The sequence below is a fragment of the Sphaerodactylus townsendi genome, linkage group LG07 (genome assembly GCF_021028975.2).
Source record: "Sphaerodactylus townsendi isolate TG3544 linkage group LG07, MPM_Stown_v2.3, whole genome shotgun sequence".
Classification (NCBI taxonomy): domain Eukaryota; kingdom Metazoa; phylum Chordata; class Lepidosauria; order Squamata; family Sphaerodactylidae; genus Sphaerodactylus; species Sphaerodactylus townsendi.
In genome coordinates, this window is record NC_059431.1 from 68,826,416 (window position 1) to 68,839,862 (window position 13,447).

Consider the following 13,447-nt stretch of genomic DNA (forward strand, 5'->3'; position numbering starts at 1 on the left):
ATTTTTTGTGAGTTCAAACTGTAAAACTGCAAGGAATTGCAGAAGAACATTACATCTTGCCTTTCTTCCTCCCAGTAAAGAACTCTGTCGGGCAAACATGTCCTAAGAGCTCATACCCGTCTTCTTCTTATTTGAAGCTCTTTTTAAGAGAAATCAGACAAGAACTACATGATGAAGTCATAAAAGATGCACTGAATCACCTTCTGCTCAGATTTTTAAAGATTAAACAAATCTGTTTAAAAAAATTTCACAACTTGGTGCATAGTTTCATTTAAGACTAAATCAAAGTTGCCTAACAAATTCATTAAAAAATGACTAATGAATAATCTTAATATATTTGGGTGCTGTGTGGTTTCCGGGCTGTATGGCCATGTTCTAGCAGCATTCTCTCCTGACGTTTCGCCTGCATCTGTGGCTGGCATCTTCAGAGGATCTGATGTTGGGAATCTTAATATATCTCGAAGTAGGGATGTGCATGCCAAACATTTGCAGTCAAAAATGCCTTTTCAGGTTATTCTGTTTATTTATGGATTGAAAAATAGAATTGTGGAATTTTCTGAGATTAAAAAGCACAAAAAAGTAAGTAAAATAGGAGATCTCTCCAGGGTCTCAAGCAGTTTTTATAGGAAATGGCACATTCTATTTGCAGAGAACCAAGTCCATACTCTTCCCTAAATACCTCCCAAATTGTATAGGATCTAAACAAAGCATGGCGCCCCAGACATCCGAGTCTCCACTATTTCATACGGAGGTAATACAAGGTATTTCCTGGGATTTGCAGCGAGTGTATGTAAAGCAAATAGCAACAACACTGTAGAATGCCAAGTTTTAAAGGCACTGGACAAAGAGGTACAATATTACAGACCCCTAAAGAAGGTATCTGCAGTCATCCTGGGCTCCATAATTTCCTATGAGGAAAATGTCATGCTTAGAACTTTAAATGTAATCTATCAAAGCAACCTCCAGCTCCCCACCCAAGAGCACACCAAAACTTAACCAGAAAACAACAGACCACCACAAAAACAGATTAAAACTTCCCCCAAAACAGATTTCCTGCCACAGAACAATGAATCTTCCAGAAATACCAAACCTTTATGAAAATCCAAACCAAACCAAAGCAGACAGTAAAAAAACTAAATAAATCAAAGCCAGGAAAAAAAGGAGGGCTGGTAAATTCACAGACAGACAGACAGACAGACAGACAGACATGAGATTCCCCTCCAAACCACGCAGAAGTTAAACAGAAAAAGAAAACGCTACACTCAGAATCAGAACTTTAAAAATCCATCTCATCTCCAAATCCCCACTACTAAAATGAAAAAAAACCTCGTCAACACTAATGCCTTCTCTACACAAATTTTACAATGGATCTTGTGGCCAAATGCTATTTTTTCCTTTTAATCCTGAATGTTTTTTCCTCCATATGGTTCCAAAAACGTTTTCCCTTCATTTTTCCTCCACAGTTTTCCCAAGCACTTTTACCATGTTTTTTCAACCTGTTTCTGAGCCAGTTTCCCTTGAGAATGTGATCATATTGGAATAGTTTTTATTTCTCTGCCCCACCAGCATCTGGCCCTGTGTAGCTGTTCAACTGCCCTTTCACTCATTTTCTTCTTCCCCTCATCTTCCATTTTCAAAAGGAGTCTAAATATTTTTTCTCTAACACATTAGCAATATAAAGTAAGGGCAAAGACACAAGTCAGGTGAACTGTCTCAGCATTGTCAATTTCACCATCTTAAGGCAAAGATACAATGTGTCTGTAGTTAGAAGCAAGTGAAATTAACAACAGAAATTGCTTTTGCAGAGGGAAACTGACAAGCGATCACCACAGTAACAATGGTGCTTTACCAACAACTCATTGTTTAAGCTACAGGTTTCTTTATACGATTTTGAAAGCATCAGCTTTTACATTGCCTTCCAAATGTAGGGATAGAACCCCTTGGAAAAGGTTTGCAGATGGCTAGGAGACAAAGTCCTGAATGCAAGTATAGTTCACCCAACAATAAGGGAACCATTCTATGAGAGGTGCAACCATGGGTCCCCAGCATGCAGTTCATGGGCACCATGGTGCCCACTGAAAATTTCCTGGAATCTACCAAGGGGTTTTGGAAAGTGTATGGGGTCGGGAGGGACTTTTGCGCAGCAGGTTTTCTGATTGGCTATGCTGATTTTTCTGAACAACACAAGGATCTTTGTTATTTGACTGATGATAAGCTGTGTGTAAGCAAGAAAATACTTTTAAATAGTATATTCATTTAGAAAGGTGTCCTGTTAAGCATAGCTTCTACCTGAAATGCTGAAGAGTTACTATTAGGTTTATGCATACTCCCTAGGGCACTTCCTAGGGCAGCTATTTTATGGATGCACCCACCACCTAGAGTCAGAATTCCAGAGGTACCTGCAGGCTCAAACAGGTTGGGACCTCTGGGTTGAGCATTGAATTAAGACATGGAAACAGGAGCAGACACAAGGTTGTTTTAGGACCCAGAAACTACTGGCAACTCACAGATAGCAGACAACTTGCTGCAAACAGTTGTTTCACAACCTGATTCTTCCCCTCTGGGCCTGCTGACTATTTCAGACTTTGTTTCCTCAGGAACATGAATCCTAGAATGTGGTCTGGCATGGTGTCTTCAGTAATTTCATAATGGGTCTAACAGATATTTTGAAGAGATTATGAAGTTTTGGCTATTAAGTGTGACTGTTTCATGAGTGTTTCCAGCTCAGGGCACTCAGGCAGCTGAGACTTAGGGTTAACTTGGTCTTGGCTTGTTAACAGCCAAAGGGATCTCTTTAGGATCAGTATCTCGCCCCTTCAAGGATGGAACTGCTTAAACTTTGAGGGAAAAGTGATGAGAGCCAGCATAGTATAGGGCAGGGGTAGGGAACCTGCGGCTCTCCAGATGTTCAGGAACTACAATTCCCATCAGCCTCTGTCAGCATGGCCAATTGGCCATGCTGGTAGGGGCTGATGGGAATTGTAGTTCCTGAACATCTGGAGAGCCGCAGGTTCCCTACCCCTGGTATAGGGGTTAGAGTGTTGTTCTAAGATTGAAGAGACCCAAGCTTAAATCTGCACTACACCACGAAAGCCTGCTGGTGACATAGGACCAGTGATATACTCTCAGCCAAACCTACCTCACAGAGTTGCTGTGAAGATAAAATAGTAGAGGACAACACTGTAAGCTGCTTTGGGAAGAACATTTCTCCCACTGAAGAGAAAGGTAAAGTATAAATGAAATATAAATGAAATAAATAAATAAACCCACACAATAGCCAGATGGTTTCCACAAGTTTTCTCATTTTCTCCCTCAGAGCGGGTATCTAGGCCACTGCTTGAGGTTACAGATGTAATAAACAGCAGTTTTTCTGAATAGTTTGCAAGCTGATATTTTAAAACTTGGAAATTTTAAAAATTAACCAAAAAGCTCTGCTCCCCAAATCATTTACCCCACACAATTCCTTGGATTACAGACTGAGGGAACAATCCTGTACGTGGGCTTGCATGTAAATACACGGACAGAGTTATATGGACTGAATTCCATGTGTAACTATGTACCGGATTGGAGTGCTGAATTCATTTTATGAGACAATAAAAAAGAAAAGTTAACAATGCACTGAACATTGTGCAGCATAACTTCACACCCTGACAATTATATTTAGTTCTTTGTCCATTAATCAGGACAGATTACAGTTTCAAATCTATTTTAAAGGCTCTATTTAGTTGCAAATTAATGAAACAGACATATGTTAGAACCAACCAATGAAACTCATATTTAAGGAAGAAATTCAAAGGAATAAAACCAACTTGGAAACTTCCTTGCTAACATGTGTCTTAAATCAATCTCCTCTACTTTATAGTGCAAGCCTCAAAACTGATACTGCCTTAGAAGCACATTGACTGTAACAGGTTTAAAAGCATGCAACTCTTTTCAGGATTGCACTATTAAGAATGGGGAACTGATTGAAGACACATGTTAGCAAGAAAGTTCCCTTGGTTTTATGTCTTTGAGTTTAGGACTGCACGCTAAGTGTTCTTCAATATTTGCTCTAAATGTACAGAGTAAACATGATGTGGGAAATTTACTAAGAAGTAAACAGAGAGTTCTATAGTCAAGCACAGTTTAGAGGCACTACAGATAGGGTGAGATTAACTGAATCAAAATAGCTTGTAAGAATGAACATTAAAGAGGAAAGGAACATCCGCTTTAGTGAGGTCAACATTTAAGAGAATATCTTTGTGCCTTTCAGATTGCCTCTGCTGCATTAATTCCCCACAATATCCTGCTCCCAGTCAATCAGAATGTTTCCCAGATCTTTTCTTCCTACTGTTCCTCGATAGAATCTGAATACTATGGCAACTATACAAAATGTAATTAGATAATGTGAGAACAAACTGAGAAGAATCAGCCTATAGCATACCTTAAAACTTGCAGATCTTCTTCAGAGTTCTGCATTTCATCCTGAAGCCGCTGCCAACGGACCAAAGCTTTCAGATCCTGTTGCTCTTTTGCTTCATCAACCGGCAGCTGCTCCATCAAAAACATGCAGTTTATTGTTAGTTGTTTAATCCAATTTCACAAAAACTTTTTAATGAAAATGAAACACTATTTGTGGCTGCTTTTTAAGAAAAACAAGAGCAGTGAAGATAGCATTTTCTTCCACTCAGTTATTCACCATATGTGCTGCTACTACCACTACTACTAATTACATGACAAATATTTCATACAGATACTGTGCTATAAGCCCTTTTTTGAGGATTCTTGGGCAGAATACAAAAGAAATAAGTAAACGAATAAAGTCCTTAAAACCATTCAAACATGTCAATGTTCTTGTGAGGTTCATTTTAGGAACAGATTTTACAAAATGGTTTTCCTAGTTTGTAAATAGCATCTCAAAACTAGAGCTTGAATTAACAATATGTATGTTCAAACTACTGTTTTATTTATACAAATAAGTGCCCACATCCCACCCAGACTCCCCCTGCCGGCTGGGCTCCCAGCCAGCAGCCTGCAGTCTCTTCTGACCTCCCCTCCGGGCAGGCCAGAAGAGACTGCAGTCCCGGCCTTGGAGACCTTCTTTTATAAGCACTGAGGGGGGGGGGGGGGTTTGGGGAGCAGGAAGGGGTGGGATAAGGGGTACCCCTTGTCCCTAGGCAGATATGCTACTGCTGATGGTTCTGGGAAGCACAGCTTCTACAGAAAAAGACAGAGTGTCCTTTTCAGATACAGCATCCTGCAATAGTCTTATTCTCATGTAGATCAGCAATATTCTGCTTAGCAAGAAAAGAAGGCTTGAGGTTTGTTTGAGAAATAAATACCAACACTTCTAAGATGACACAATGGCCATCTTGCTGGTAAAAACAAAGTTAAAAATATGCTTCCTTGGGCAGAGCAGTAGTCAAGTTGGCAGAGGGAGCTTTGAATGGATGGGGCTGTCCTAGAACAGTGGTTCTCAACCTGGGGGTCGGGACCCCTTTGGGGGGTGAAATGACCCTTTCACAGGGGTTGCCTAAGACTCTCTGCATCAGTGTTCTCCCTCTGTAAAATGGATAAATGTTAGGGTTGGGGGTCACCACGACATGAGGAATTGTAATTAAAGTGTCGCGGAATTAGGAAGGTTGAGAACCACTGTCCTAGAAGATTGGTTATGGTCCTATAGAATGAGACCCTCTGAAATATGGCTTTGTTAATAAAAGCTGTTGGGGGGGGGGGCATGCAGTGATGAGATTAAAAAAAATTAACTGGTTCCGGTGGTGGGATTCAAATAATTTAACAACTGGTTGCATACAAGCACCATGTTAACAAGTCATCAGTTTTGCCGAAGTGGTGTGAACTTGCTGAATCCCACCACTGGGGGCGTGTAGTTGAAAACGGTCTACTGCATTGGTTTGATATGAAAGAACAAAAGCTGCTATAGGTATGAATGGCCTGTCACACAAACTCTGAAGAGGCTGATCCCCTGCAAGGTAAGAAAGGAGGAGCGGGGGAGGGGGTCTGTATATTTTTAAGAATCAGGAGGCCTCTGATTGCTACAGTTTTGAGAACCACTGCTTTAGACAGTATCTTTTTTACAATGTCAAGATGTAAGCAAGATATAAAATAGCATGCTGTAGATCCCACAGGAGATGTCAAATCAACAGCCAATTAAATATTTTGCTGAGACATGTTTTTTCATCAATAAATTAAATTAACAATCCATTACATATAATAATGTAGGTCCAGTCTTTTGTTTTAAGCTCAGTAAAATGTCTGTTTTACAAACCAGAAGAATGTTTGTAGTAATGTCTGTAAGAATGATACATTAATTTGTTAGTTCATAGAACTAATTTTTACTTGTGGCAAAGATCACTTTCACACCTTTATATACACCACTGCAGGCACACATGAAACTAAATTAATGTGTAACAACAAAATTACTCAATGATTTAATAAATAAATGGCAAAACAGCCTTGTGGGGAAAAATAGTCTTGCAAACTATTTAAAATAGTTCCCTTACTCCTTAAATTTCCATTTAATAGTCACACAGAGCCAAATGCAGAATAAATTCATATCAGCCAGTGGTTGCTGGCCAGGCCAACTATAGATAGAACTTCTGTGACAGACAGGTTAGGTTCTGCCTCTCCCTAACAGCAACCTACAGGAGCTGACAGAACGTTAGGGAAAAGGACAGATGAAAACCAGCAGTTAAGATAGCTGAAGACAGCAGTTAGGGAGTTTGGAGAGTGTCGGGCTGAATGCAGCTGTGGAAAAGAGCTGTTCAAAGCTGACTGAAAAGAGTCAATTTGTAACAAAGGATCTCAAATTCTGGAATAGGGAAACAATTCAAATGTTCAACTGAAAACAAACTCATGCAGCATCTGAGTGATGGGTGATTATAAAAGGAGAGTAGGCTATTCTGATTGTTGGTGCTCTGAGAGTAAGAGGAAGAACCTGGTATCTGAAATGGTCATGGCTCTCTCTATATATTTAAAAGGGGCAAGATGGGCAGTGACATGTCACTGCCTGACCTATCTGTAACCCTGAACCTTTGTAAGAGAGGCTATGTAGGGCATTGGACATTCCATTTGCGTGCATATGGTCCACCCAACTTTCTTGCCCAGAGGTAATAACGTTCTAATGACAATAGACTTTGAAGCAGGGTCAGTTCACTTAAGTGAACCAGGTAGATGCTTGGGGCGCCAAGCTAATAGGAAAAGCAAGTGAGACATGTATCTATTAATGATGCAATTGCTGTTGCTGCCTCCTGGAGTCTATGATTTGGCTGCAGAGATCCTTCCTATAAATTCCACCCAGGATACTGCCTGGGCAGAATGGAAGAAGGTACATATCACTGCCTCAGATTCATCAAGGGCAGACTCTGGGCATCAACAAGAGAGGAAGTATACTATTTAGGGCATTCTTGCCACATCAGGTCCACTCTAAGCAAGTTTTAGAGGAGGGTGTGTCCTCTACAGTCTTTTCTGGATCCAGAGTAGTAAAGGCGATGAATACTTCCTCATGTGTTGCCACCACCAGGGATTCTTCAAAGGATGGGGTTCTACTGGGAGGGAGGAGATTGGAGTGCTTGGGGTAGCCCTGTTCTACCTTGAACTGGCCATATTCTGAAGTAAGAAACAGACAGCTGCCTACAAATGAGATAGCTACCTACACATGAAATTCCATGGCAACTGGCCAGCCACTGCCAGAGAGAACAGAACAATAATTGCTTCAAAACGGTATGGCAATTATTATGTGTTAGAATATTCTAGAGCTCCACTAACAATGTTCCTTTTCCTCAGTGCTAGAAGCGTTCAATCGATCTGTTGGTAGCAGGCACATTGTACTAGAAAAAAGTAAGACCACTACAGAAAAATGGAATCACAGGACTCATAGCCATCTGTGAATTTTAAATTGTTTAAATTCTGTGAATTTTAAATTGTATTAGATTGTTTTATTGTTATATTTATATTTGACATTGATGCACACCGCCCTGAGCCCTCTGGGGAAGGGCGGTCTAAAAATGGAATGGATGGATGGATGGATGGATGGATGGATGGATGGATGGATGGATGGATGGATGGATGGATGGATGGATGGATGGATGGATGGATGGATGGATGGATGGATGGATGGATGGATGGATGGATGGATGGATGGATAAATAATGAATACATCCCTGTAATCTTAATTAAGAGTTTATAGTGTATTTCATCTCTTTGTATACACAATGCATACACTGAAGGTTATCCTTATATCTCCATCAGTAAAAAAAGAAAATTCTAACCTTACCTGCTGGGCTGCTGACCAAAAAGCATCCTCTAAGTGAGTGGCAAATCCTTCACTTAGCCATTCTTCAGTCCAGTCACGCGCTCCAATAGCCAAGCCAAACCAGGCATGAGCAATTTCATGGCACAAACGTGTCCCACAAAGATGGTTCCCTCCTGCTAATGTGCTTTGTGACAGGAAGATGATATGTGGGCTGCATAATATGAATGAAGGACAAAATACATTATAGACCTTGTTCCAGCATGTACTGCCTGGCTGTAGTAATATGTAGAGTTTATTAGCCTTGTCAGCCTGTTATTACTGTATGCATGCTATGTCATGACAGTTAGTTTATAGCTCAGACATTTTTAGGAATTAGGTTGCACTTTATTGTTTTCTGGCAGAGATTCAATCTAAATATTCTGCCAAGCATTTGTTTCACATTCAACCATCAAACAGATATTACCTGTAATAAGTAACTTAAACTAAAGTTTTATATTTTTCAAATTACAAGGCTGATTTATTCCAGTAAAAGCATTTATGCCTAAGTCAAGATAATAAAATAAAGGCAGGTGTGAATATAGGCTGTAGATATTTTCAGCTAAATGATCAAAGCAACCAAAGAAAACAAAATGATTTTTTAAAGCTTAAAATGACTATTCAAAAAAGAATGTTATAAAAGTTGGCAAGTAAAAACTATCAGTACAGAAAAAGAGCCCAATTAAATCCAGTGTGAATCTTTAAAAAGGCAGTACTGTTAAAGCAACGCATGCATGTTAAAAACACATTTGTGTCCTTCAATTAATGTAATGTTACATTGCAAGGAGCTGCCCTGGAGACGTCTGAGTATGTGTACACAGATATTTTGCTCAACCTACTTAGAACTAAGAGGGACTGCCATTAAAGAAGTGCTAATGGGGAAAGGAGCAGATGCAAGTACAACACACACAGAAAGATTACACAACTGTAGATGAACTGTAACAAGTTCTCTGGCAAGAGAGACCGTCACTTCTGCATTAATAAACCTGATAGTTTAAACATCAGTGTTTGACCATGTGTTTGACAACACATTTAAAGGAAAAGTTTCATATCAAAAGCTACAAACTTTTCCCCCCTCTGTTCCCAGTATAAGATGAAAAGTTTGATACCTAGCTTTGCATTTCAAAGCAGCCTGACTTAATTCACCTCAGTGACGTCAGATGAAATGGGAGATCTTGCTCCTCTTTGAGAATCATCTTTTGGATCATGTTCTTGATTGGCTTATTAGTCAGGGGGTCAGTGGCCTAGTTTTCTATAAAGTTAGCCTATAATGATCTGACACAAATTTTTCCAAGCATGGCCCAGTAACATCATCAGGATCAGTATTGGAACAGGAACCATCTTGCTGCAGCTCCTACCTGCTGCTTTGATACTTATGCTGATTTGAAGATGCTGAAACCTGCCTGTCCTCACATCTGTAAGGGTATGACGGAAAATAGTTTTAATGGAATAAAATTTATACAGTATAGTCTTTCCATGAGCAACTGTAGAGTGCCTATTACATGTTTTTGATAAAATAATTTAGGGACAAGTTTGTAAAACGTCTCATAAGGCTTATTGAAATAACTGAATAGACCAGGATCTGCAACCTGCGGCTCTCCAGAAGTTCATGGACTACAAATCCTATCAGCCCCTGTCAGCATGACCAATTGGCTATTCTGGCAGGGGCTGATGGAAATTGTAGTCCATGAACATCTGGAGAACCACAAGTTGCAGACTCCTGGAATAGACTATATCCTAATGAATACCATGAGGTTTAGGTAGACTTTGCTCCATGTGGAAAGGGGCCCGGCTTGAGATGGCAACAGAATGCTTGGACCCCTGCACCACTGTCAGGTGCCCAAAGTTTGACAACAGAACTTGGCTCCTTTGAAGGGAGGTACCACTGGCAGCCAGCTAGCCTCCTTGGACACACCCCTCTCCATCTCTGGGCTCTGATGGGTGCTTCACTCAGCCTCCATCCCAGGTAGCCCCCAATTGATTCTGGCTGCCCTGTCACCTCCCTGCAAGACTAGAGAACAGTTTCTGGGGAAGTTAATACAGTTGCACCCAAAGAAAGCAAAACAATTCCCTGTTGGTCACAGGGAAGCAGGAAGCAGACTAGCACCACCATAGTTACACTAAGGCAGTATAGGCAGTCCTAAGGATAGTTCTATTACTATATGTCTTACATCACACAATTTATCTGTTAGAGGTCTTGCTCTAAGAATTTTTTAAAAAACTAAACAGATTTTTTATTTTACAAATAAAACCAGAAATCAATTATCTGAAAAAGGTGAAAAGTACAGATTCCATTGTGATTATTACAGAAGTTACATGTGTAGAAGAACAAGAGCCTCTCAGCTCACCAAACAGGATTGCTAAGCATTTCTAGTTTAAACACTCAAAGCAGTGCTCTCAACAAAAGAACACAAATCTAAGAATAATACAGGGTCATAATTCTTCAGTTCATAATTATGATGACACAAATTATTTTAGAATGTGAGCCTAGACTTTGGCCTGGTTCATGACTTGTCAGAAAAAGTTCAGCTATGAGAAAGAGGAGACCCTTCTGTGAAATGGTCCAAGATTCTGGATTGCTCTCCCAGTATTCATTATGCAAGTGCATATATTTGTGAATTTTGGGGTGGGGTGGCTGGGTGGGAGGAAAGCTCCATTAGATGTTTTTCTTTGGTTTTGAGAAGTCAAACAGGGAATATGAAAGATGCTTCTTGTTTATTTTGATATGGTAAGTATTTAATTGGATTTACTGAGGAAGTTTATTGTCTTAAAAGCTGTCATAGATTTGCAGGTAGACAGGGTTAGAAATATGGAGAGATCTGGACATAGACAAGGCAAATTTGCCTTCAAATCCCTGTATAGCAATGAAAATCATTGGGAAGCCACAGGTACAAGTCACTATCTCTTACCTTACCTTACAAGGTAAGTGACATTAAAATGATGCAGCCCTATATATACCATCTGGTTTTCTGTAAAGTTGATTCCCATCCCAAAATTTCTTGACTTCTTGCTTATATTTTCTTCTTACCATAACAAGTCCCCCAAAAGGGCAAACAGAATAATATTAACCTTCATAAAGCTGAAATGAAACAAGAAGTCATGAATGGTGTCCAGTTGAGCATGCATAGCATAGTCAAGCCACATATACTGTGATTCTGAATGATCACTTAAATAATCACTTTACATAGCATCTGCCCCACAATTTCTGCCTGAGGTATCTTGCTCAGTAGCCTCTCCTTCACTCAGTTTTTCTCTCCTAGCCTCACAGATGTAACGAAATCCACAGGTCACATGTTTTCTCAATAATATAACTAGAAGGGACTTAGTATATTGAAATCTAGAGCCTGAATTCTACAAATCAATATATACAATGCTTTTGGTGTTCATAAAGTGCAGAGATGGTTTCAAAATATTTCCAAGATCCACTAATCCATGTTCCCAATCCTTCCCTCAAAAATGTATGAACACCCACACTTCTCTTGAAACAAGTTTATCTGTCTGGATCTGCCTGCAGAGTTCTGTTTTTAAAACTGTGGTTTCTACTGGAAAACACACTAGTAACTATCTGAAAAATTAAATTCAGAAAAGCAGGTCAAATGGAGTTAAATCAGCTAATATCACAAAAGACACCAGAAGACTCTGAAGCCTTAACAAAGGAACAGAGTCACTGAGAACAAAGAACAAGAATAAACAGCACCTCCCCAAACCTCCACCCAAACCAATTCAAATTATTAAGAACAAAAAAGGCACCAAGGAGAAAAAAGGAACAGAAGCTACAGTACATAACGAGACACTCCCTATTATTACAAAGCTCCTGTTGAGAAGAATAACTGTGCAACTTGGGGGCACTGCTTTGGTAATTTTTAAATAAATGACCCCTAACTGTGGTATATGCAGCGCTACAAAGAAATAGCCCAGAAATGTACCAAGTAAATAACATTCCAGACATACTGCTGGCAGCCTTTGGCCATTTGGTTGAAACAAAACAAAAGTAACTTCAGGCCTTATAAACAGACACTCAGAAGAGGTTTGCATTTTAAGCATCTGTTATATTTCTATGAAGAAATGAGACAGAAATTGTTTTCAAGTACTTTTGCCTTTTAATGTACTTGGGCAATCAAAAGTTTACATACTGAAAACTTGCCTCTTAAGCACAAACGAAGAAATGAGATGGCATATGTAAATATATGTGAACTCTACTGCACCTGGGTCAGCAGGAACAGAATTTAATTTTAAAGTACTTCCTTTGAGGTTTGGAAGGGCTTATTTTGAGTTTCATTCCTGTGTAAGTAAATCACAAAAATACCTTAAAAGTCCAACAAAATTTTCTCACAAAGGTAATATAGGTTGTTCTTATAACCCAAGTACCCTCCTGCAGCATGTCAAAAACACCTCTGAATTACATGTTGCCAAAGGAAGACAGAAAGTGTGTACTTTGATATAAATTTTCTGGAGCTAGATATCATTTTCTAGAGCTATCTATCACTACCCACATGCAGATGATAAAAGCGAAAAAACTAGGTTACCCATAGACTCCACCTACTTAGAGGAACTTGCCAGGTATACAGGAAAAAAAAACGACTTTTTGAACTAAGAAAAAATCCCCACAACATTCCAGTGATTCTGGCCGTGGAAGGCTTCAACAATACATAAGAAAAAAAGCCTTGTGTGATGAGGACTAAAATGGCAGAATATTGAGAGCAGCTGACTATTAGTCTTGGTCTACATACACAGTACAATGAGGTACTAATTAGAAAGCAATGAGTCTGGAGGTGAGAGCATAGTGACTTTAGGCTATGGTGAATGGTTTACATTGTTCCTTTAGTTCCTCTAGTTTAATGGTTTTCTGAATATGGGAAACTAGAATAGCCTACAAAGTGCCCAGATAGAACCTTCCTTATAAAGTACATTTTAACTTGGAGGGGTTTTTTAAACCATAACAGAGCATTAAACATGTGGTTTTACTACCCCTACCAGGTCTGAAGTAGGGGTAGTGATTTGGTAAAGCCAAATCAGCCAAAAAAAAAAATCCCTATCAGATCCGTACTTTTAAAAACCAATTTAAAAAACAGAAAAAAAGTGAAGCCAAATACAATTGGGGATGAAAAGCCAAATAAATATTTGGGGTTTTTTCCCTTCTTGTTCCTGTTTCCAGGGCAA

General features: G+C 39.5%; 1 protein-coding gene across 10 annotated transcripts in view; it reads right to left on the reverse strand.

The window, feature by feature from the left end:
* LOC125436451 (aminopeptidase O (putative)) overlaps positions 1-13,447 on the reverse strand; it is a 235,445-nt gene that overhangs the window by 154,144 nt on the left and 67,854 nt on the right. For all 10 annotated transcript variants that reach the window (XR_007245061.1, XM_048503443.1, XM_048503441.1 and 7 more), the window contains exons 6-7: positions 8,273-8,462; positions 4,424-4,530 (exon numbers count right to left, since the gene is read on the reverse strand). Coding sequence is in view for 9 of the 10 variants with exons in the window: in XM_048503443.1 (XP_048359400.1) it covers positions 4,424-4,530; positions 8,273-8,462 (297 nt within the window). In the remaining variant the exon portion in view is untranslated. The remainder of the gene's footprint in view (positions 1-4,423; positions 4,531-8,272; positions 8,463-13,447) is intronic.